Below are 26,006 nucleotides of genomic sequence, written 5' to 3'. Positions count from 1 at the left end.
CACAGAGTGCAGGGATCATCCAAGATGAGAAGGCTGCTGGAACATGGCGGCAAAGGCAATCTTAAGGCTGAGAAGGCTGCTGAATGATGGTATCCCATGAAATAATGGTTTATTAGCTTTGGACAGAGAATGAAACAGACTTTCACAATGTTTTATTTCTTACTCTGAAGAAAACTTAGGAGTCTTCCCTCCAATTAAGGAAAACAACTTCTGTGTTCTAGCTTCATGTCTAACTAGAATGCCAATATTGAAATGATACTAATTCATTTCCTCAGCAAATTAGCTCATTGCTCATTGGACAAAGATCTTTTACATATAAAATTTTAAAAAGGTAAATTACTGCATATATATGGTCTAAAAAGTACATTCTTAGCACCTTCTGCCTCCTTTTCCTGGGTCAGCCACCATGAGAGGAGAAAGAGGCTACTTATAAGGGACCATTTTGTATATTTAAGTGTTTCTACTGCTTAGCACAATTCCTGACACCCAAAAGGTTCATTTTCCTTTTTTTTTATGCCCTTACTTTCTGTCTTAGTATCAATTCTAAGACAGGAAAACAACAAGGGCCAGACAATTTTAGTATCGGTTCTAAAACAGAAGAGTTTCAAGGGCTAGGCAATCAGGATCAAGTGACTTGCCCAGGATCACATAGATAGAAAGTGTCTGAGGTCAGATTTGAATGCAGGTCCTCCCAACTCCAGGCATGGCTCTCTATCTTCCATGCTACCTAGCTACCCCTATAATGAGCTCTTGATAAATGTTTATGAACTGACTGTTGAAGGACAAAGAACCCATTACCTAGGGGTCTGCCTGCTAGTAATAAGCATCTCTGCACTAAGAATAATCTACACTGATCTTTCCACAATAAATAGCCTAAGGACAAAACCCAAGCCTTTTGGCAAGCAAAATCTACCAGATTGTGTGTTTCACTGTCATAGCCTTTGAGAAATCAATATCATTACCATATTGTGGTGAGACTGAAGTAGGACTTTTGTGAAGTAGGACTTTCACTCTAATACTATAGCTAGATAGTTCTAATAGAATTCTAGACTTGGGGTCAGGAAGTCAATCTGAGTTTGAATCCTATCTCATTACCATTACTATGGAACTCTGGCCAATCCACTTAACTTCTGTCCATCTCAGTAAACTGGGGCTAATAATAGCACTTACACACTTCTTGGGGATCAAATGAACATATACATAAAAAAGTGCCCTGCAGCCCTTAAAGCACCATAAATATTAGTTATTATTATTATTATCATTGTTGCCTGGAGAGTGGGAGGGAACTTTGGACAATGTTTCTCACAGAGAACTCCAATGGCTACTTTCCAAGGAATGATATTGTCTGGTTTCCAGGTCTCCTTTCAGATACACAGGAACTATGGGAATCTATCTTCTTCGTGATGGACTAAATTTTGAGCATTCCTGAATGTCTTTCTTTGATTCTTTTATCCAGAATCCATCTTGCTTGATTTACTATTAAGAACATAAATCAACTGCAGAAACTGATACAGAGCAAAATAAACAGAACTGGGAGAACATCGTACACAATAATAACAATGTTGGACAATGATTATCTGTGAAAACTTGGCTGCTCTCAGTAGTGCAATGATCTGGGACAATCCTGAAAGACTTATGGTAGGGAATGCTATCCACTGCCAGAGAAAGAATTGTTGGGAGTCATCTTTCACATCAGTGTATTTATGGTTTTACTTTGCAGTTTTGGTGAAGGATGAGTCTGCTCTTAAAACAATGACCAATATGGAAGTGTTTTTGCATATCAATAAAAATAATTTAAAGAAATTTTAAAGAACATGAATTGAGCCAGAATGCATCTCAGAGGTCATCTAGTTCAATTCACTCATTTGATAGATAAAGAAACTGAGGTAGTAGCAAGGTTGAATTATGAAGTTTGTTCTGCTTCTCCCAGAATTGAGATTTTCAAATACTATATGTCATACTCTTTAAAAATGTTGAACTATATTTCATTTCCCTATTTCTATGGAAGGAGCCACCATCTTCTCATGCTCAATTCCTTAATGACATATTTAGTGGTTCCTCTCTCCTCCTACTCCTCTCCCTTCATCTTCCCATGTCCAGCTGCTTCCAAACATCTCTCTCATCTCCCCCCCTTTATTTATGCCAACACTCTCCTACTATCCAAGGTCAAGTCCTCACCACCACTTACCAGGATTACTAGAATAATGTCCTACTTGGTTTCTTTGTCACTAGTTTCTCCTTTATCCAAACTTTCCAATTAAATTTCATAATATACTTCCAAAGTCTTACATCACTCCCCTACTCAAATTCTATCAGTTGCTCCCTATTGCCTAAAGAATAAAATATATTTAACTTAGAATTCAAAATTTTCCACAATATGATGCCAACCCTACTTATTTCAAACTACTACCCTTCAAGTGCTTCATTTTCCAGGAAAAGTCTTGTCCTACTGTGTCTAATCATACCCTGTTTTTTCTTGTTTTCATAAATTCCCAAGGCCTTCCTCTGCATTTTTCCTATTGAAAATCTTTTCCCCTACTTCTAGTTTGGAAAATATTTCCTCTACAATGTCTTCCCTTATCTCTCTTGTAGGAAGCAACAGAATCTAAGAGTCAAGGGACCCCAGAGGTCATCTGGACTTAGACCTGGACCTCAACCTGAACTTAAACAAGATGACCCACTCAACTAGTGGTCTTACTGACTCCCTTTTATGGCATACTGTCTGGATTTTTCTTTGGTCCTTTCCATACTGTACCTTAGAACATATTTTTTTTTGTCACTTCACTCCACCCACTTGTATCCCCCACACACTCCTTCATTTGAACATAAGAATGCTGAGGTCAGAGTCTGGGTCATTTTTCCATTTTGTGTCCCAAGTGACTACCACAGGTCCCTTCATATAGGCAGCACCAAAAGAATATTGGTTGAAACGAGATGAATGTTAGTACAGATCTCACCTCCTATAAGCATCTCTCATTTAAGCATGCACCTATCTTAGGAAAAAGCATTAAAGTATATCATTCATGTTGGCTCAGAAAGAGTTTGCTGTTTTATAGACTGAGACATAATAAAACGTAGTTTGGGTTTGTTTTTCCCCATGGGGGAAAAAGGATGGAAGAGAACATAAACCCCAAAGATGACATTTTTATTCTCCATGGGGTAAAAGTCTGGTCAGAGCAATGTTCCTGTATTCAAGAGTTACATATCTAAGTTTAAACAATTTTTATGATTGCTAGTCTACAATTTGTAGAATCATGAAAAATGATTGTTTCTTCTCTTTTGACAGATTTACAACAAGAATGTCCTTTGAACAAACTACTCTCTGTAGGAATTAAGGGTACACAGTTAGTTTGGTCCTCAAGTAAAATGCATTCCAAAGTAATTTCATTTTAACAAAATCTCCTGAATCATAAATGTGCTTTAAAAGGTCAGAAGGAATATGATCTCTTCGGTGCAATGTTTCTAACGCATTTTAATCTGGTACCTTGTTTTTATTTCATCAAATAGTCAAACACCACACATAGAAACCACCCAGGCAGTGTCCTGCCATCTTTAGGTCACATTTTCTAAGTAGGCTGCTGTTTGGGCTGGGAAAAGAGAAGGAGACTAGTATGTAGACATGACGTAATCCTTTGCACTAACCTGTCAGCTTTAGACAGTCATTAACTATAAACAATAATGGCTTAATTTGGGAAATTGCATTTTTGGTTCTCTGAATAACAACAATGAGAAATGCATGTACAGGATGGATTATAAAACAATTACTTAGTAATTACTCCTTTAAAATTATAAGTGGATAAAATATGTTGTGTCACATTTTAAGTAGGGCAGAATTATGATCATCCTTCCAAATGTTTTCTACAATAAATAAGAAAACTTTTAATTTTCAAAAATTTTATCACAAGTTTATGTCATAATTCAAACTCAACTCAGTCCAAATAGAAAGAGGTTTATTCTTTAATCCATAAATGGAAGCACAGCTACTTGATGCAAAAAAATCAGTCATTGTTTTGTCTAAGCTCAACATTCATAGTACTTTCACATGCAGAAGACTGTTAGCTACCAAGAAAGTTAACTTTTAAATGAAATGTGATCACGGATGTTAATATTCCCATTCCATGTATTTCTAAATGCACATGACAAAATATCGGGCTCTCTTGTTCATATACTTTATTAGACAAATTGTATTGTATTCACTTTCCTTGCATATATTGCATATTTCCTCTTTGAATCATGACAAAGTAAACTGAGCAAGCAAAATCTCTTCCTTCACCTTCTTGCTACTGAAAAAGAGACACATCTGCTCTCGTGCCTGAAATGTTCCTTCCTCCCTCAAAAAACCTACGTTGAAAGAGTCTTCTTTCAGGGGCTATCTCCTCCTACAACTTCCTCTGATACTCTCCTTTCCCATCTGATGAAAAGGATTTATCTCTCTTCAAATTTTCCTTGAGCACTATGGGTAGATGTTTCTTCTCTCTCTTTCACATTCTACCTTACATCACAGAATATTGGAATTAAACAGAACCTTGTGAGGCTACTGTGTAATTCATTTCATTCCTGAACAGGGATGCCCTCCACCACAGATCCAACAAGGGTTCATCTACCCTCTGCTATTTGTGAAAGGGAATTCACTGCATCTCAAGACTGCACATTCTATTTTGTACATCTCTGTGGTTAAGAAGTTTTCCTTTCATCAAGCCTAAATTTGTTTCTCTGAAACTTGTATCCATAGCTCCTAGTATAACCTTCAGCGGATGATCAGTATAATATAATTCCTGGTCTGTATGATAGACCCTGAAGAGAGCAATCATGCCTTCCCTAAATCCATCCTTGATCACAACACAATGGTATAATAAATACTGCATTTTTTCATTTGTGTACTAAATTGTATAGCACCCTTATTAAATACAGTTCTAGGAAGTAGTATAGTATAGATGAAAGAATGCATAAATCAATATATGGGGCAAAGAGAAAAATTATTAAGTATAGAGGAAGAATCTTTCCATTAAAAATATCCAATAAAAGTTCAATATCAAAGACAAATTGAGACTTGATACAACCATAAGACCAAAAGCTATTTCCCAAAAGGTGAATACTCAAAGAACTTAAACAGTTTTGAAAAAAAAAAGATATGCAAACTATCAACCACCATTGGGAGGAAATGTGGCAAATCACTGATAATAAGAGAAATACAATTTGGAAAAAAATGTGGAAGTTTCACATCATACCCAGAAAAAAAATGGGAAAGATTTTTTAATGGAAATTTTCAAAATTAGAAGGACCTTGGGAAGACAAACACACCACTGATGGGATATGAACTATTGGTCTGACAATTCTAGACAGCTCTTCAGAAGATGAAAAAGTCCCTAAAGCATTCCCATCCTTGGAGGATGCATTTCCTTTACTAAAGAAGTCAAAAAGAAAGACAAAAGTTCCATATATACCCAGATGCTTGTAGCAACACTTTCTGTGATAGAAAAAATAAAAACCAGAAACAAATTGGGTACCCATATTTTGAGGGATGACTGAATAAAGTACTATAAATAAAGTTAAAGGAACATTATTTTGCTGTAAGAAATGACAAATGTGAAGAACCCAAAGATAGAAGTTATTTTGTTGTTTGTTTGTCTTTTGTTTTCAGAGGATCAATGACATTGTGGGGTGATGTCTTGACTTGTACATGAATTGAATTTAAGTGAGGCAGAGTTGTACAAAGACTGCAGCTTCATTTTGTCTTCTAGAGCCATCCAAGTCCAGTAAAAACCTCAACATTGTTTTAATTATATTTCTCTTCTCATCAGTTATTTGCCATAATTCTCCCCACTGGTGGTTGATAGTTTACACAACTTCTTTTCAGAATTATTCATATCCTTTGACCTTTTATCTTATACTATCAGTTCATGATAGGTCTTAGATATTAGACTTTAATCAAAGGTATTTGATGTTAATATTTCCCCTTTTACTTAACAGTTTTTTTCTTTTTCTCCTAGATACAATGATTTATGCACTCCTCTCTCTATATCACACTACCTCTTGAAACTATAAATAGTTTCAATACAACATTTTTTAAAAGAGTATAGGACTTGTATCCATCTCATATGCCCTCTCTTAGACTGTTAACTCCTTGTACAACAATACCATTTCAAAATATCTCTCCTTTATACAACCTTCCCAACCACCATGACACCAGTACTTCTGTTGCCAATTCTCATCCTTAGGTAATTCTCCAAGAGATATCACAGTCAGAGGCACTTTCATACCACAATTACAATTAGAAAACTAAAGCCAATCTCATCTACATGGTTTTCCAATCTGGTGCTTTTCCTAACTTACTATTAACAAATTAACACATTTTTACTTCCTATTACCCTCATCTTTATTATGTAGAGACACTAGCCACTGAGTCAAAAAGCTCCTTGTTATGTGGAGACACTACCTGTCAAGCTGAAAAAGATACAGCAATATCTTCCATACTTCCTCTCAACTATGCCCTCTGGAACCCCTCTCCTCCTCAGGAACTGGAACACTGATAAACTCTCCTCCTCTTTTCTCTGCTTTCTCTCCCTATGTATCAGTGCTCCTAGAAATCTGCCTTTCTCTTAAAGACATCTTATTTCTTCCCTCATCTACTCTCCTCTTCTCTATAGCACTTTCATTCCTCCCACATCCCCCAACACAAGGGTTCACTACAAATTCATAATAAATTAGCACAACTGGATTCCCACTTCTCAATGCAACTATCAGTAGCTATTCCAAATATTGCTTTTCTTGAACTCCACATGCTTCCCTCAAGCTCCCCCATAAATTATTTTTCTACTAACTTGGCTGCAAAAAGGGACTTGTCATGTGTTTCCCTTCATCTTCTCTAGTCTGTATCAAAATACATTCAATTATTTTTACCCATCACCCTCCCTTCCCTCTGCACCAGTCTAAGATGATACAGTGGCTTTTTCCTTTCATAAGCATCACCCTTGTAACTTGTGCTCCCCCATGGCATCCTCTTCTATCTTATCCAGAGCTTACCCCCATCAAATTTTCCTTCTATCTATGCTATTATATTTCCATTCTTTAAAAACTTTCATTTGCCCATACTACCTCCTTGATTTTTTATTCTCTCTTTCTACCTTTTTACCAGTAACAATCTAATATGAATATTCTATGCTTACTGGAATCACTTCCTCACTACCCATATACTCTTTAACTACTTGTGATCCCATTTCTGATCCCAAAAATCTTATGAAACTGTTCTCTGAAGGATGATCAATGACCTCAGTAAATATATCCAATAGATTTTTATGATCCTCATCCTCCTCAATTTTTTGTAAGTTCTGGAAAATGTTGACCCCCTAAATATCCTCTCCTAATTTGGTTTCCATAGTATTGGTCTCTCCTGATTCTCCTCCTACTCATTTAACCAAATCTTCTCAGTCTCCATGGCAGGTTTATCATGTATCTACTATTCCTTAAGCATGGATATTTCTCAAAGTGCTGGTTCTGTCAAATACCCTTATGCTTTAAAATCCAGTGACACCAAACTCTTTATTGTTCCTCTCATAAGATTCTATTCCTAATGACTATTCACACAATTTTTCTTCCTTTTTCTGAAAAGCACAACCCATCCCAGTGCCCAAAGTTCTTAGCTTTCTCTCCCTACCCTAATATGCCTAGACCTATTATCTGATCATTTATTTACTTCACTGAATCCCTCACTTGTATAAAACAAAAGAATTAGTTCCAAAAGATTTAGTACAGTCTTAAGCTTTAGTAGATTAAAACTGAGACTTTTAGGACCCTTTGCACTTTACTGGGTACATGTTGTATCCCTCTCTTACCTGCCCCCTAGGCTGTTTTGTCTTTGCTCTAGCCCTAGTGCCTTAATTTTAACAATGGTTTAATTGACTTCAATAGCTTTACCACTTTCATTTCAGCCATAATAAATTCTCATCAGGGTTTCAAATTCCCATTCTTTGCTGTCCCCAAAGTGTATGTGTTCTGTCAATATGGCATCTACTTATTCAGCAGAACTGTCTCCCTAAAAAGACTCCCCTCAAGGGCTGCTTTACTAAATATAGTCTCTAGTAAATATAGTCTCTCATCTGATCTCCACTAACTTTGGCCATGTTAACTGCTTCAAAGGGAAGGTTCCTCTTTTTTTTCTTCATCATTCATTTTTATAAGTGAATAATCTCTTTTTATCCTGTTTACACCTGGTTTATTCTATGATTTAACTGATTAATTTAATCAAAGTCCAGGTAAGCTTTACTCATACATAAATGAGGAAACTGAATCCAGGAAAAAGAAGGCTTTCTTTTTATCCCCAAAGGACACATAGTGGCACTAAAGCCTAGAGTTTAGGTCTTTTGGTTCTCATTCAGTACTCTGCATAGTATGCTATTAGGTTAGGCCACCCAGCAAAAATCTTTCCTGGGCCAGGAAAAGATGGATAGTTAGGTGTTGATGTTGATGTTGTTGTTCTTGAGGTTGTTGATGATGATGTTGTTGATGACAACGATGTTGATGTTGATGATATTTCTGAGGATTAGATTGATGATGTTGATGATGAAGATATCAATGTTGATGGTGTTGATGATGTTGTTGATGTTGTTGATGATGTTGACAATGAAGATTTTGATGATGTAGATGATGTAGATGATGACGTTGATGATGTTGATGTTGTTGAGGATGTAGATGTTGAACATTTTGATCATGTTGATGATGTTGTTGATGTTGTTGAGGATGTAGATGTTGATGACTTTGATGATGTTTTTTATGTTGTTGAGGATGTTGTTGAGGATGTAGATATTGATTATGTTGATTTTGTTGATGTTGAGGATGTTGTTGAGGATGTAGATATTGATTATGTTGATTTTGTTGATGTTGAGGATATTGTTGAGGATGTAGATATTGATGACTTTGATGTTGATGTTGAGAATGTTGTTGAGGATGTTGTTGATGTTGTTGAGAATGTTGTTGATGATGTAGATGTTGATGATGTTGATGATGTTCTGGGTGTTGTTGCGGATGTTGTTGAGGATGATGTTGGTGTTGTTGATGATGATGTTGTTGGTGTTGATGATGTTGTTGGTGTTGATGATGTTGTTGGTGTTGACGACATTGATGATGTTGTTCTTGATGTTCTTGATGTTGATGATGTTGTTCTTGATGTTGATGATGTTGTTCTTGATGTTCTTGATGTTGATGATGTTCTTGATGTTCTTGATGTTGATGATGTTGTTCTTGATGTTCTTGATGTTGATGATGTTGTTCTTGATGTTCTTGATGTTGATGATGTTCTTGATGTTCTTGATGTTGATGATGTTGTTCTTGATGTTCTTGATGTTGATGATGTTGTTCTTGATGTTCTTGATGTTGATGATGTTCTTTTTTATGTTCTTGATGTTGATGATGTTCTTTTTTATGTTCTTGATGTTGATGATGTTCTTTTTTATGTTCTTGATGTTCTTGATGTTGATGATGTTGATGATGTTGTTCTTGATGTTCTTGATATTGATGATGTTCTTTTTGATGTTCTTGATGTTGATGATGTTCTTTTTTATGTTCTTGATGTTGATGATGTTGTTCTTGATGTTCTTGATGTTGTTCTTGATGTTCTTGATGTTGATGATATTGATGATGTTGTTCTTGATGTTCTTGATGTTGATGATGTTGTTCTTGATGTTCTTGATGTTGATGATGTTGTTCTTGATGTTCTTGATGTTGATGATGTTCTTTTTTATGTTCTTGATGTTGATGATGTTGTTCTTGATGTTCTTGATGTTGATGATGTTGATGATGTTGATGATGTTGTTCTTGATGGTGTTGACAAAGGTGATGATGATTGAATTTGAAGTTGGAGGTTTTCCTTCCATTTGAACCTTTCTGACCCTTCCCACTGTAATGATTAAAATTTTCTTGGAGACTGTCTCCAACCTCTTTCACCTTTCCATTGTATTGGTCTTCTCCTCCCCTCCCCACCAAGTGCTTCTTTATGAAATATTAAATTACCCCCATTTTATTTCTTTTTCCCATTTCTCTTAGTATTATCCTCTTTTTTACCCCTAGTTTATATATATATATATATATATATATATTGACATTTCATCCTATACAGTTTGTCACTGTTCCCTCTAAGTATATTTCTTCTAGCTACCCTGATGATAATAACAATTTTAAGAGTTGCCAATCTCATCTTTTATTATAGGTTGGGGAAGGGTGTTGGAGATTGAGCTTCCCTACCCTCTGAAGACTTCTTGTCTGCCCTATTGATAGACTAAATTAAGCTGGAACAGAGCTGATCTCTGGAGGTGGATATGCCCTGAGGCCAAAATCTCCAGAAGGAGAGGCCCAAGATGGAGAGTAGTGGCTGAGACTAGGCTGCCCTCCCTGCTGGCTATGGTTAGAACCTTGAACCTGGCACAGCTGTGGCACCAAGGCATTTCCTCTGGGGCCCTTGCCCAAAGATTCCAGTGACAGCTGGAGACTCAGCATGGTAGGTAGAGGAGGGGTCCTGGGACCTTCCTACTTCCTTTTTCTTAAACCTGAGTATTTAGCCTTCTCTATGTACCTTTTAAGTTTAATTGAGCAGGAAGGTCCCTCCAACTTTGTCCTGTTGTTAAATTTGGTTTTCTGTCCCCTCAAAGCCCTTTGTTTTTTATTGGTGTGGAAGGGTTTTCACAGAAGTCTAGACTTTTGCTGCTTCTAAAAGGTCATCTTAACTCTGCCTCCCTCCACCCCTTACCAGCTGAAGGTTCCTCTTTTAGCCACTCTTAACGAAGGTTGGGAATCTAGACCCAAAAGAATCAGAACTGCATTGATTTCTAAGGGCACCTAAGAGGAAGGCAAGACATTAATTACTAACTTCCTTCTTATTTTTTTGGGGGGGGGTATTTTTGGGCATTTTGTTGGATATAGACTTATGATTTCATCAGTATAGGGAACTCCCAGTATGGGAACCTCTTTCACTTAGATAAACTGGCAATTGGTCTCTAACATCATCTTAGAGTCTAAGAGAGTTGATTAAGGTGCCAAGAAATTAAATAACTTTCCCAGAGTGAGAAAGATAGCATGGATGAAAGGCAGGGATTGAATTAACATCTTTCTTACTTCAAGACTGACTTTCTATCCATTCTACTATACTGCCTCTGAGAGATATAAAAATAATTTCTTTATTTCTGTATAGGCTCTCTCTGACACCCTTTAGTCTAACTTCTTACAACCATATTGTGTCAGAGTACTTTTGTAAAATCTGAAAATGACTTTTTTTTACAATGGGATTACATTTTAATGAGGATCTCTTCAATTTCTTCTAATTATATCCAGAGAATCCTATTTCTGAAACATCTTTTCCAAAGAGTGAAATATTACCTCTATTACAGCCCATCAATGTAGTACTATTAAAAGCAAAAAAAAAAAGGCAGACTACTGATTATTTCAAATCAACAAGATCATCAAAAAAGTGGATGGCAGAGAAGAGAACTCCAATTTCTCAAATTATTCTGTCCATTTCTTTTTGACAACTAAGAAAGAATTGGTAATAATATTTAAGTTTCTTTCTTAAGTGACTATTACATTTTCCTGGATCCACAATATATGTAAGATTGGCATAATAATGGCTTAGAGAAGAAAATGTTTCCAATCCATTATTCTCAATAACCACATTCATCAGTCACCTTCTGCACTCTAATATTCACCAGGTATTGCTCAAATATTAGACAGCTGGTTTTCCATAAGGACTTCTGGATGACTAATCTGGTAGTACACTGATGAGTCAAACTTCCTCTGTTATCTCATGACCATAATCTTGGGGCTAGAAAAAATCATTGGCAAACCAGTAATCAGGAATGTTTGCTTGACTAATTAGGGCTACATATTTAATTGGATAAAAGCAAAATAACTCTATCAACTAAGGATTTCAAAACACTAACTTTTTATTGATAGCATTTGTTTTTACATCCTGCTCCCTCACCCCACCCCAATACACAGAAATATCCCCATAACAAAGAATAAAACAAAGGATGAGGGAAAAAACAGTCCAGCATGATCAAAGAGGATGGAAATTAACCTGGGAGAAAACCCCTAATCACGTGGCTTGCATAACTCAACTGGGTAAAGTGAAGAGAGGAGGTCTTCACAGTAACTAGTAAGTAAGATTTTGACCATGAATAAGAAGGTGTGAATTATAGTGGGGTGGAAACAAGTAATAATTTTTCTAAAGGAAAAACTAAAAAATGCTCACCTTACTGTGAGCTAAAGAGAAGCTTCCAAGTAATCTTCTATTCAAAAATGTTAATGTTGAACAGTAACAAAAAAAAGATCCCTACTTTTTAAGTATTAAGTGTCATCTGACCTAACAAAATTTGACATGAGAGAAACAGTTAGTTCCACGTAGTGAACTAAAATATATAATATTACTAAATAAGGGAAGGGCATATTGTAAAAACCCATGACTATTTTACTTTGATAGAAGACTTAATACAAGAATATAATGCAATAAATGCATGTTAAGTGGATCATATGTAAAAAACATTATGTTAGAGAATGCAAACTATTTACATTTAAATTCTCTGATCTCATGAAGCATATGGCCTTTGTGAATAATTATACATTACATAAAAATTGCATTTCAAATTTACAAACATTGTATTATGAGAACAGAAGAGTTCTTTCAAAAGACCTGGCATTGTGGTTTCCTTTTCAAGAATTAAGAGGATTTCAATAGGCAAAACTTGGAAGAGAGGATCTTCCAAAAAGAATAATGTAAGCAAAGGATCAGAGACTGAAGAATATTGCACTCAATGCAGAGATAAAAGATCACTAGTTCAAGTAAACTATATAGAGGGGAGCCACAGGAGATAATCCAGAAAAAAGGACAGTGATGCCAAGTTGTAGATGACTTTGAATACCATACAGAAAAACTGAAACTGTATTTGATAATAAATAGGAAGCTACTGAAGATTTTTGAGTAGAGATGCCCTGAGCTCTATATAAGAAAGGTTATTCTGGCACTGGTTTATTTTGGATTGGGTAAATAAAGACGCCTATAGATTGGCTCCTGCAATAGCCCTAAGTAGCATGAAATGAAGATCTGTAGAAAGGACAAAGGCAGTAGAAATACAAAGCAATAGACTTCAAAAAAGCTGCCAAGGAAGCATTAGTAGCTCACATTTACCTTGTACCAAAAGATTTGCAAAGCAATTTCCTCCTGATGATGCTCCAAGTTCCCTTCTCCACTGCTTACTACTTGTGTGACTTCAAATCCTTTTAAACCCTGGTCATCAGTCTCCTCATTTGTAAAATGAGAGGGTCAGACCAGATGGCCTCTGAGATTCCATCCAGCTCTATACCTATATTGTCTTTGAGCTTTCCCAACAACAAGCCCAGTTTGTACTCAGCAGACATTAAATTGAACTGAATAACTTGAACCTGAATTTGGTCTGGCGTTTGCTAATTTTCTATCCCTAATGCTACCAGTTTTTCTGTGGTCTCCAGATGTTTCTGATCCAATTCTTACTGTACTTACTGAACATCTATGTGTGCCAGACACACGGCTAAACAGTATGGATACTCATATGGGTCTGTGATCTCACAGACTTGCATCTTACCTCCAGCAACAGAAGTCCCAACTCATCCATGCCTATTGATCCCATGTCTCTTGTCCACACCAGTCTAGAGGTTTGCCACAGAAAGTTCATTGTTCCTCAAATCCTGAGGGTGCCCTTACCATGTGATCACCCATATTTCCTTCCTACCATGAATTTTTTTTCTTTAATCCTTTACCTTCCATCTTAGAATCATTATTATATCTGAACCCAGGATGTCCCATCTCCAGACCTGGCTCTCTATCCACTGAGTCACCTAGCCAGTCCCTATACCATGCATTTTCCTGATATCTTTTACTCCTTAAAGAATCAGTGGGGTATAGAGGAAAGTGTGTGATTTTCAGAGGCAGAAAACCAGAGCTAAAATTCTAGTCCTGATATGTTCTGCCTGTATGACCTAAATCTCTCTGGGTCTTAGTTTCCTCATCTACAAAATGAAGGGGATCAGGAGGAACATCATACCTAAATGTACTATGCTATGATCCTAAGTAGCTATGTGGCATAAAAGATAAGAGTGTTGGACTTAGATTCAGTAAGATCTGAGTTCAAATCTTGTCTCAGACTCTTATTAATTGTGTGATCCTTTCTCAGCCTCAGTTTCCTCATCTGTAAAATCTACAAGGTTGGATTCAATGGCCTCTAAGGATTCAATGAGCTCTAAATCTATGATCTTATGTTCTTCAAAGTTCTCCATGTCAAAAAAAAATTAATTTAAAAAATTTATATCAATACTCAACAGAGTATCTTCTTAAAGACCAAAGAAGGAATGAGTATAAATATAATCTAATCCAAAATAAAATTACAAAGAATAAAAAAAATTAAGTTCTCCATATTGCAGCCTGCTCACATGTCCATTGTGCTCCTTGATGCTGAGTCTACAAAGACACAAATGAAAACTGTCTCTACCCTCATGGAGCTTCCTCTTCCCAAAATGAACAACTTTTCCTAAGGTTTTGGTGGAGATATTTTTCTCCTTCTCCATTTTAGACTATAATCAGAGAAAAGCACTGTGTATCCTTTCCTTTTCTACAGGATATTTTGATTAATGAGGTTTCCCCAAAGAGAAGGAAGAGAACCTTCCAAATTGGCTAAGAAGTAAGAGGATGGGATCTAAAAGGCAAGTTTATCTGGTAGAAAAGAAATCTTATCCTTGAGTTTCAGCTTTTGGCCTCCATCCAGTTCATCTGCCCCGAGGCAAGAATATAATTCTGGCTCTGGCTTCTAGTTGTGCTCATTTTCGTCACTTGGACAAAACTTTTTAGACCACAGCTTGAGCCACCTGTCCATTTCATGGTGAAATTCTGCCCCCTACAGATTATTCCTTTCAAGAATAGGAGATTAAATTGAATCAAAATATTGTTAATATAATTAACATTAATTATTGGTTGATATATTAATAGTCTGAAGCAATATTAAATTATATGATACAATATTTAAATATCAGTTTCATAGATTGTTAGAAATGGAAAGATCAGCTAGTCCAACCCCTTCCTTTATTGATGAAGTAACAGCCCCAAAGAGATGAGCTAAGGCCACACTGAACATGATTCAGATCAGCTTGACTGAATCCAAATACAATGCTTTTTTCCCACTAGACCCTGTTACATCTCCTTATGTTAGGCTTCCTCTCCTTTTTCTCAGTGTTATTTATTTTGATCATTTCAACTTTCCCAATAAAGAACTACATAAGTTTCTATATATTTTTAAATCCTTGCTGATACTACGATCAGTTCCAAGGAAGAAGAGCAGTAAAGGCTAGACAATGGGAGCTAAATGACTTGTCCAGGATCACATACATAGCTAGGAAGTGTCTGAAGTCACATTTGAACCCAGGACCTCTTTGCTCCAGTCCTGGTTCTCTATCCACTGAGCGACCTAACTATCTCCAATAAGCTACTATGTCTAAACCCAGAAAACTGTTTTTTATTTAAAAATTGTTTTTGCCAATTTTTAATCTTATTTTATTGATATCTTATTTTTTATATCCTCTCATTTCCAAATTCTTTAACACAATTTAGGAAGCAAGGTGGCATAAGAGCATGGTGGGCTTGGATACAAAAAGACATAAATTCAAATCCAGCCTCACACCCTTACCCATGTGACCCTGGTCAAGTCACTTGACTTCTCTGTGCCTCAGTTTCCTAACTATAAAATGCCAATGATAACAGTACCTACCTCCCAGGATTTTTGGAATAATCACATGAGATAATATTTGTGAAATGTCTTCAGCATGTTGATTGACACATAATAGGCACTATTGAAATGCTAGTCTCTTCTTCCCTCAACAAAGGTTGGAAAGAAAGTTCAAAAAGGAATTCTGCAGAAATAACACATCAGCTCCATCTGATGGCATATGCAATATACCACACCTTTTGTCCTTAGCTTGGTTGTTCTAGTTCCCTGGTATTCAGTCTGGTTTTTGTTCTTTGGATTCTAATTGTGGTAGTCACTGTGTATACTGTTGTCCAGATCTTGCTTATTTCATTCTGAATCAGTTCATACAAATCCTTATATGCTTCCTTAAATTCTGATCCTTTCATTTCTTTAGATGGAGAACTATCCCATTATGCCTATGCACCACAATGTGGTTAGCTATTCCAAAATTCAAGGTTGCCTACTTTGATTCCAGGCTTTTATTACCACAAAAAAGGGCTTCTATAAATATTTTGTTGTATATGAGACCTTTCTTTCTGTCTTTGAACTATTTAATCAAGTTCCCTGGATATAAAGGTCTGAACAAGCCCTCTTTTTTCATGGAAAGCCATTGTTTTATCAGTGGACAAGAATCACAAAGAATAAAAAGCCATGGATGACTGTGTTCTACACAGATTGTAGAAGAGCCAACATCAGTGAAAGAGAAAAACTCTTAAATGATTAGGAGGTTCTGCTCCTCCTTAATGCCAGTTTAGGCAGAGATCCTTTAAGATTTGAGAAGAATGAGACAGAATAAGGACAATAATATGATATGGTAAAGGAAAAAAGATGGATATTCAAAAGTAGAGTAGGATACTTTAGAAGTAGCAAGTTCCCTGTCACTAGATGTCTTCAAGCAGAAGCTGGATAATTATTAGCAACATAGCAGAGAGGAATCCTGCATTAGGTGGGAAGCTGAACTAGCTGGCCTCTACGGACCTTTCCAACTTATTGAGTCTATGAACACTCATCATGAACAATCAAGAGAAAGGAGAAAGTGTGCAATTAAAAGAGTCCTTTTCCACAGCCTCCCACATCTTCCATTCAAAAATGGAACACAGCCACTAGAAGGTTTTTTTTTTTTTAAGATAGGATTGTCATTTTATTATATTGGCTCATTCTACCCACGAGAAATTCATGTTTTTCCAATTGTTTAAATCTAATTTTATTTGTGTGGATGAGTTTGAGTTTTTAAAAGGATAAGATTAATTCAAAATTTTCTACATTTTAATTTCTTTCCATTCCTTTTAACCCAATTGCCACTAAATCACTGTGTGATACAGGGCAGGTTCTTTCCCTTCCAATGGCCTTCATTTCACCACCTGTGACATTATTTATTTAAGGTTTAGAAGAGGCCCTCAAAATTCAGGGAAGTGGTTATTATATTTGTCAGCAAAAGATCTAGAAAATCCAAGAGAAGCACGCAACCCTAGACTTCTCCTTCCCTCTCACCTGATTTCTGGTCAGTACCCATTCTCACAAAATCCATCTCTTTCATCAAAGCATAAATCTAGCCTGAACACCAGCACTTCATGGATGTAATAAGAAATCTGTGATTGTTCATCAATGTAAAGAATGTCCAGGATGGGAATAGCTTCAATAAATGTAGATAACCACCCATCTCTACCTTAGCAGATGTCAGGCAATTGATTGATGTTCCAAGGAGTTAAGCAATTTGTCCATTTTTCCTTGGCTAGGGCATGTCAGAAGCATGATTCAAACACAACTCTTCCTTACTCCAAGTCCAACACCATATCCAACACAACACACACTGAATGTCTCTCTGGTTGCATTTTATAATCATTGTTTAAGTATTTTTAAAAATCTATACATGCAATCATTATCTAGATGCACATGAAAACAGAAATGCATATCAGATTTGTACCAATGAATATACACTGTTTAAAATAGAAAACCTCCCCTTTCCTCACCTCTGCTGGTGTGGTGGTACATTTTCCCTTTTCAGAGCACTGCACATCATGTGACTTGCTGTCCACAGGCACACAAGTGCTAACCTTCACAACCACGGTCAAGCGCAAAGCCACGATGCATTTACTGACTGAGTCATTCACGAAACCTGGGAAGAAAAAGGAACAATATTTTTTTCCTTTGAGATAAGGTCAGATAAGCAGTCACACCAAGCAGGGTAGAATCCAAAGTCATATTCTGCTCTGACAAAAGAAAATGAAACATAACATTGCAGGTGAACAGCAAATATTTCGTTGATTAACATTTCATTTGAACATTCACTCTCTGATTTTAACTCTATAATAAGATCTACTAACAGAAAAAGGACACAGGAAGACTTACATAATTGTGGAATATCAAAATGTAAAAGGATTTCAGAGACCATTCAGGCCAACCCACATCTGACCAAGAATGCCTTCAATGCCATCTCCAAACTAGGAGCTGTAGACCCTTTGTTCCAAGTCCTCTAACAGAAAGGAACTCAATATCACCTAAGGCAGCCCGTTCTACTTTGGACAGCTCTAACAATTACAAAGCATTTCCTTTCAAGCCTAAATTTATCTCTTTGAGCTTCTACCCACTGTTCCTAGCTCCGGTGACTGGTGCCAAACAGAGCAAGCCTAATCTCTCTTCCACATGAGAGCCCTTCAAATAGATTTAAATATACATTGTCACTTGGTCATAGAAGAAACAACCAGAAGCATTTTCTTGAACTGAGAAAATGTAACTGTATCAGTGAAGCCCGATTGTATCACTTGGGTTGGTTTCTAATTTTTTCATCAACAGCACTCATTTATCCATGGACACTTTAACTTCAAAATAATGCACTGGTTCATTTCCCATGAGGAAGACAATCGGTGTTTAAGGCCAAGGCACACCCCATCCAATCACTTCAGGTCTCTTCATGCTCATGATTAACTAGGATGGTCAGATTGATGGCTGAGGCACTAGCAGAGATCATTTAGGCTGGCTGAGATGACAAGCCTAGCTATGTTGCAGTCTTAGTCATGCACCGCTTCTAGACTGGCCTCTGATAAGACTTGAAAAATGTCTTGTCCCCACTGTGGTTGAGTCACTGCCCAAGAGTGAATAGCTTTACAGCTAATAGAACAAGGCTTCTACACTCACTTTCCTATGTCACAAGTATCTCCCCTTTTCCACCTTGTCAAGTTCCTTCCTAAGTTATCCCTGTAGGGATGCAGGGTTAGATAAAGGGGTCTTTTATTTGTTCGTATCGCTTCAGTCCATTTTTGATGGTAAGCTCTCCGGAAATCACAACACCAATTTAACTTGCTTATACAGCAGGGGGCACGAAGCCAGAAACTGACAGGCATGTCATAAACACATTTAATGATGTCAATAATGGCTCCACAGCACTCCCCTCACTTTCAATGGGTCTCACTTATCACTCCTTTTAAGCCAGAAAGGGAGGTTGCTAAAACACATATATTCGACCTTGTCAAACTGTCATTTGAGTTTCATTTCACACTGTAATGGAAAAGTACATTGTGAGAAATTTGGTGGAAAATATTAAAAATAAAGGAGGCTTCCCACCTCTTTTTCATTTTTTATTCTTTTAAAAGTATTGGAGAAAAATAATGTTTGACAGGGCTCAGTTTTTTCGTACTTCCTATTCCTTAACTAAAATCACAAGTCTGATGTCTTAATTAGTTGAAGTGAACTAATGACTGTTTCTGGCAGAAAACATTGGCAGAGCATTGTGAAGCATTAAAAATGAAGACAAGAAGGTCTCACAGAGAGAATGATCTCTCTTTTAAGGTGTACTCAGTTGTTTTGGTCTTTAAATATGTCAATAAACAAAATGGCAAAAGGAAAAAAATAATAAGAACTGAGGGTCAAGTAACCTTTCTCAGGAAATGGAGAGATATATACTTCATAAGGAGAATGGAAAGGATAGTAAGTAAGGTGTTGCAAAATAAGGACATAAAGCTTCACCCACTGGTAGAAAGTTTGTCACTTACATATTGCAGAAATGCCTCACTGAACTGAAGATGTCCAGGAGAGGAGGAAAGATGAGAAAGAATGGCTTTTCCATTTCTTAGAGTTTTCTTTTACATAAGAATAACTATCCTGGGTCAATGTCATGGGCCACTCAGTTTAGACCCAAAGGATAGTATAGAAAAGAGGATAAAGTTATCACTTCTTAGGTAAGTTTTCTAAGTCCAAAGGATCCTTGATTTGGACTAGAAAAGATACCAACAAATTTAACTCCCTCATTTTATAGTTGGTAAAATTGAGGTATCGTAAGGTTAAGTGACTTGCCCAAGATCACACAGCAAGAGAGTTCTAGTTCTAACTCAGGTCTTACTGATTCCAAATTCAGAAGTCTATCCATTGTGCTATCTAGACAATCCCTTAAGTATATCTAATTTTCTCTTATTGGTCACTAATGCTATTATTATTAGCCAATAATGCCTTATCATTCATAGGTTTGCCCTAAACCCCTTGTTAATCCATTTTTGTTTCTTAAAGATTATAGTTGAAGGAGATTTTTGGATTCTGGAGTTTTTCCATTCCATTCAGTGATGGATCAATTTTAAAAGAGGTTGAATTCTAGTCTGTGACTTCCCTGGTAAATGGCTCTAGATTTAAAATGATGATACAGGAGATAAGAAATTCAAGAAACTATGAGGACAGAATGTGAATTGGGTCATCCACATAGACACAGCAATCTCCAAAAGTAATGGCATGGAAAGGGATTGAAAGGAACATTTAAAGCCAAGTGTCAGTATCATAGAGCATGGTGAGACAGAGATCAGGAACCCAAGCAAGGCTAATGATTAGGAAAGAGTGGTACAGACAAATAGCAAAAATGATAAAGCACCATGGTGACAAAGGGAGTGTCTGGAAGTGGGTGTGGGAAACAAAAGAAAAACCTAACTCTCCATGCAGATAAAATAGGCAGCAACCCTAAAGAAGCAACTTTGCCTCTTTGAGCAGTTTCTAAACCTCAGTTTCCTCATCTGTAAAATGAAGGAATTATGCTAGATAATAATACCATCATCATTACTATTATAATATTTATGTAGTATTTTAAGGTTTGCAATGTGTTTTGCAGATGGGGCAGGTGTTATTATTATTCCTATTTACAGATAAGGAAATGGAGGCAGACAGATTAAATTACTTTGTTCAGGGTCACACAACTTAGAAAGTGTCTAAGTCATTTTTCAAACTCAAATATTCCTGACTCCAACAACCTATCCATTGGATCACCTAACTACAAAATCAACCTCAAAAGTCTCTTCCAACTCTAAATCAATAATCCTACATTCCTTGGTGGGAGCGTATCTTTTGTTTTGAAGGTAGAAGTAAATAATAATAATAATAATAATAATAGCAGCTAACATTTAGATAGTGTTTACTATATGCCAGGAACTGTGCTAGATTTCACTTTTTTGGAAACAGCAGCAAAGGATTCAAAGCCAAGACTGTTGTTGGATAAATCAGTGCTTAGACTGGGTCAAAAATAAGTGTACCTCTAAAGGGATTAGACTTCAGAGATCTTCTAAACTCAATTAAACTCAAAAAGAGGAGTTTAAACACGTTCTAAGTCAATGTCAAACTCAAATATAATTGTAAATAAGAATCCCTGTTGGCCAATTGACTTAGAAAACCACATATGTTGGTATATCTCTTTTTAAATTAATACATCCAACACATTAAATCATATAGAAACTACATTTTAATCTGGTTCAGGCCCCATGTGTTATGAGTTGTGTGTTTGACACCTCTGATCTAAGCAATGGCCACATAGCATGCAGCTTTCCAGGAGGGTAGCTTTGATGAACAATGTTATCTTGGAAGTATACATTATGGCATGTTTTTTTAAAAAAAACTTTATTCACACATCTCACACATCTCAAATTTCTGCTGATTCTCCAAAGTACCTAGTGTGATGCTGACTACATAAAGAACCATGAATTGAATGGGAAACCAGCTACTGTCCACTTGCTGAATTTTCCGTGGCCTACCGTTCCATACCCTACCTATGACCCTAATACCTAATCAGCATCACACCCTATAGCCCAGGGATTCTTGATCTTTTTCTGTCGTGGCTGCTTTGTCAAACCCATTCTCAGAATCATGTTTCCAAATAATTAAAGGAAAAACTAAACTTCAGTTATAGGTTAGTGAAAATCAAGATACCCATTTTTCTCATCCAACTTCCCAGACTCCATGGACCCCAGTTTAAGAGCCCCTTACTCTAGCAGGACCAAGGAAAATGAAAAGAGAAACAAGAGATGGGAGGGAAGGAGAGATGGCACAGATTAAAAAACATCATCCTAGGATACTCTGAAGCAGACAACATTGAACAAAGGTTCAAACCTCATCTGTGTCAACTATGGCATTTCCATTTTCTTTTTTAAGAAAAATCAATACCAAATTATAAGTCAGGAAAAGAAATAAACAAAAAGCCTGTGGTGAATAAATATTCCCACAATCAGATCTCTTAAGTTTTAAAAAGAATATTAACAATTATTTTACATGTAATTGGGAAAACAATAAAATTTTTTAAATTAAAAAACTAAAATATGTCTAATCCTGTCAGAAATATATTTTATACATATGTTCTAGAAGATTTAACTTACCATGTGAGATATCAAAACTGTTTGCAATATGGTAGATTCATTAATAAACCATGAAAAACTAAGAGGGAATCATGCAGAGAAGACACAGCTACAGACTTCCCCTGCTACTTGTTGTCTGAAAAGAGTATTTTTGGTTTTTTTTTTTACAACATCTACGACTAATTAGCCACTATTTTCTTGGATGTACCCAAACATTGTTCTATATGAGAAATATCATGGCTACAATTATAAATAAAACTACATGCCAAGTGGGGTTAGGGAGAGGGCTCCAAGCCCCTATGAATGAATCATATTTATTAAACAATTATAATGTGCCAAACACTGTCACGAGGAACACAGTGAGGTGTGACCATGGAGAGAATTCTTCCTAGACAATGCACAACTCACTGTGTTCCTAAGATGATCTATATTCACTTATAGCTAGTGGTAATTAAGCCATTAATTAACATTAATTGAATTAACAATTCACCAAACATTTATTGAACTGGGTGCTGAGAACTAGAACTAGGCTAGGCATTAAAGGCACAGAAGTCAGCCACATTAGGGGTTGAACAGAAGGCAAGAAAGCTGAGAGATGAAAGAAAAATGGAAAAGGATATGGTTACGTGTTTTGATTTCTTTAATTGGATTATCATTGAAGTGACTACTATAATCAACAAGTATTTATTAAGCATCAACAAATAGTAGATATATGGGTCATGGGGACAGACATACCAAAATGTTCCTGAACTCAATGGGCTTCTACTCACCTGAGGAAGACCATGTAAATGTATGTAAACATACACCAAATAAATACAAGGTAATGGTGGGGAGAAATTCAAAGCTGGGGAAATCCAGACAGGGATCTAGGAGGAGAGCGTTTACACTGAATCTTGAAGGAAAGTAAATATTGAATGGAAGAGAGATGAAAGAAAGTGGAACCCAAGAAAGAACTCAAAAAATATATTGATAATCTCAACACTTAACACAGTGCCTGGTCCATAGTAGATACTTAAGTGCTTTTGAGATAATCCAAAGTGGTCAGTAAAGTCATTAAATTGACAGTTATAATTATATTATAAAATTAATTTGCTACAAGAAGCATATATATTTTATTTCATTTGCATCCCTTGCAACCATGTTTTTTCAATTTTGTTGTTATTAAGTTGTTTTTTCCAGTTAGATCTAATTCTTCATGACCCCGTTTGGGTATTTTTTGACAACGATTCTGGAATGGTTTGACATTTCCTTCTCCAACATATTTACAGATAAGGAAACTGAGGCAATGGGGGTTAAGTGTCCAGGGTCACATAGCTAGTGTCTGAAGACAGATTGAACTCAGGTATTCCTGACTCCAGATGCAGCACTCTATCCACCTCATCACCTAGCTGCCCATGCATGCGTATATATAGTCACTTAATTCTCTTTGCTTCCATTTCCTCATCTTTAAAAAACATGAGATGGAGAAGGAAATGGGAAATCTCTTTAATATCTTTGTTAAGAAAACCCCAAATGGTATCATGAAAAATTAGACATAACTAATATGATTAAACAAGAAAAAATGTGTGTGCATGTATATATAAGTATATAGAGATCTTACACAAATAAGTATGTATAGACAGAGAGATAATAGCTATATTGATAGATATCCTTGTTAATTGGTCCATTGGCAGGGTAAGGAGAGGATGAACCAATAGATCACTGGACTTGGAAACAGTAGGACCTGGGTTCAAATCCCACTGACCCTGGAAAAATTACTTAATTTTTCACAATATCAGTTTTTATATATATTTAAAGAATTCTATATATATTTATTATATTATAGATTATAGATTACATATAAATATACACTAATATAATTATATATTATATATTTAAAGATTATATATAAAGAATATATAATATACATCATATGTATTTTTAAAAATTATATATAAAGAATTTATAAATATACAATATATATTTAAAGAATATTATATATAAAGACTATAGGTAAAGAATATATAAATATATATATAGAATAAAGGAGTTAGATTTCATGGCCTCTAAGGTCCCTTCCAGATTTGAATCTATACTTTTATAACCTTATAAATCACATCATGCCCATGATAAAATTGTCTTGATGCTTTAATAAGACTAAAGAAGCCAAATCCTGGAAGGTGAGAGAAAAGGAGTCTTTTATTGGCTTTCCTGCCATCACTACAAAACCCTTGTCCATCCAGTAGACACCTCCCATTAAGTTGATTATTATGAGCTCTTTGGAGAATACCAGACTAGCTCCTAGTAGGATTTTGTTAGCCTAGTAAGGCAGAGGCTTTTCTGATCATAAAATCACTTGACCAACCTCTAAATGAATCATCCCACTCACCAGAATGCTACCTTTTATCATCATTTCACCCACCCTTTCCAAAAAAGCTGAATCACTGATACATAGTTCCCAATTTTCAGCCCCATTCAGATTGCACAAATGAGGCGAGCTGGAAGTTCACTCGGTACTTCCAGGTGAGTATGTAATTGCTTTAACTTGTTTACAACTCCTTTGGATACAATCTGAAGAAGAATGTTTGGAGTTTCCCATAATGGAAGATAATTTTATCCAATTTAACTTTCATCATTGTAAAGTACACAATAATCCTAAAGTAGTTTCAACTTTCAAAAGCAAAAACTCAATCCTTCACAGAAGCCTAGCGGGAGGAATGTGAAAAACTCAGTATTAAATTGGAATAAATTTCATTTGGGAGGAAAAAAGGCTTTATCAACACTCATTAGATAGCTAAAGGAAAGCCAGTGGATTTCTTCTCATCCCTCTCAGCTGCTGACAATGGATGGACTTTTCACACATGTACATTCAGCTACATATTTCTTCCTTTCTTGAGCCAAAAAATGTACAGAAAATGCAGCTTATTTTTCTCTTCCTTAAATCTAAAACTTCATCAAAAAGAACACTGCTTTACTCTATCATACTAGCCATGAAGCTCTTTTCTGATCCATGCCTGGAGTGGAAACGACATAAGGAGATTATATGCTTCTTGAGTGAATAGTGCTGGCTGTCCTGATTTCCCACAATAACTGTCCCAAGGTATCTTTCCCATACTCATTAAAATTTAAAAGTAGGGGGCAGTTGGGTGACTCAGTGGATTGAGAGCCAGTCCAGAGTCCTGGTTCAAATCTGGCCTCAGATACTCCCTAGCTGTGTGACCCTGAACAAGTCACTTACCCCCCCCCCCATTGTCTAGCCCATAGTCTTACCACTCTTCTGCATTGGAACCAATACACAATATTGATTCCAACATGAAAGGTAAGGAATTTTTTGAAAATTAAAAAAAAAAATTTAGAAGAAAAAAGCTCTCTTTCTGAAAATTAGTAAGCTCTCTTTTTGATTTAGGCATTAATTTCCCATGGAATGGGAGGAGAAACAAAAGGATTAAATTTAATTTTTTTCTGTTTATCTTTTGAATGAATTAATAAATGAGCATTTATAAGCACTCATTTGTACCAGGGACTGTGACAACCAAATATAACAAAGTCAGTCAGTGAATCAATCAATAAGAAAGGACTTAACATAGTGCCAGATAAAGTAAAAAAGACAGACAGTCCTGCCTTGAAGGAGCTTACATGCTATTGGGGTCAGACACTCATAAAAGGGAGAATGAGAAAG

At 36.1% G+C, this 26,006-nt stretch overlaps 1 protein-coding gene across 1 annotated transcript in view; it reads right to left on the bottom strand.

The window, feature by feature from the left end:
- Nucleotides 1–26,006, bottom strand: part of DNER (delta/notch like EGF repeat containing) — a 371,868-nt gene that overhangs the window by 159,547 nt on the left and 186,315 nt on the right. The window contains exon 5 of the mRNA XM_056807062.1: nucleotides 17,723–17,868. Coding sequence (XP_056663040.1) covers nucleotides 17,723–17,868 — 146 coding nt within the window. The remainder of the gene's footprint in view (nucleotides 1–17,722; nucleotides 17,869–26,006) is intronic.

The sequence above is a fragment of the Monodelphis domestica genome, chromosome 8 (assembly GCF_027887165.1).
Source record: "Monodelphis domestica isolate mMonDom1 chromosome 8, mMonDom1.pri, whole genome shotgun sequence".
NCBI lineage: Eukaryota > Metazoa > Chordata > Mammalia > Didelphimorphia > Didelphidae > Monodelphis > Monodelphis domestica.
Note: the sequence above shows the minus strand (reverse complement) of the source record. Positions and strands in the feature narration are given on the sequence as shown.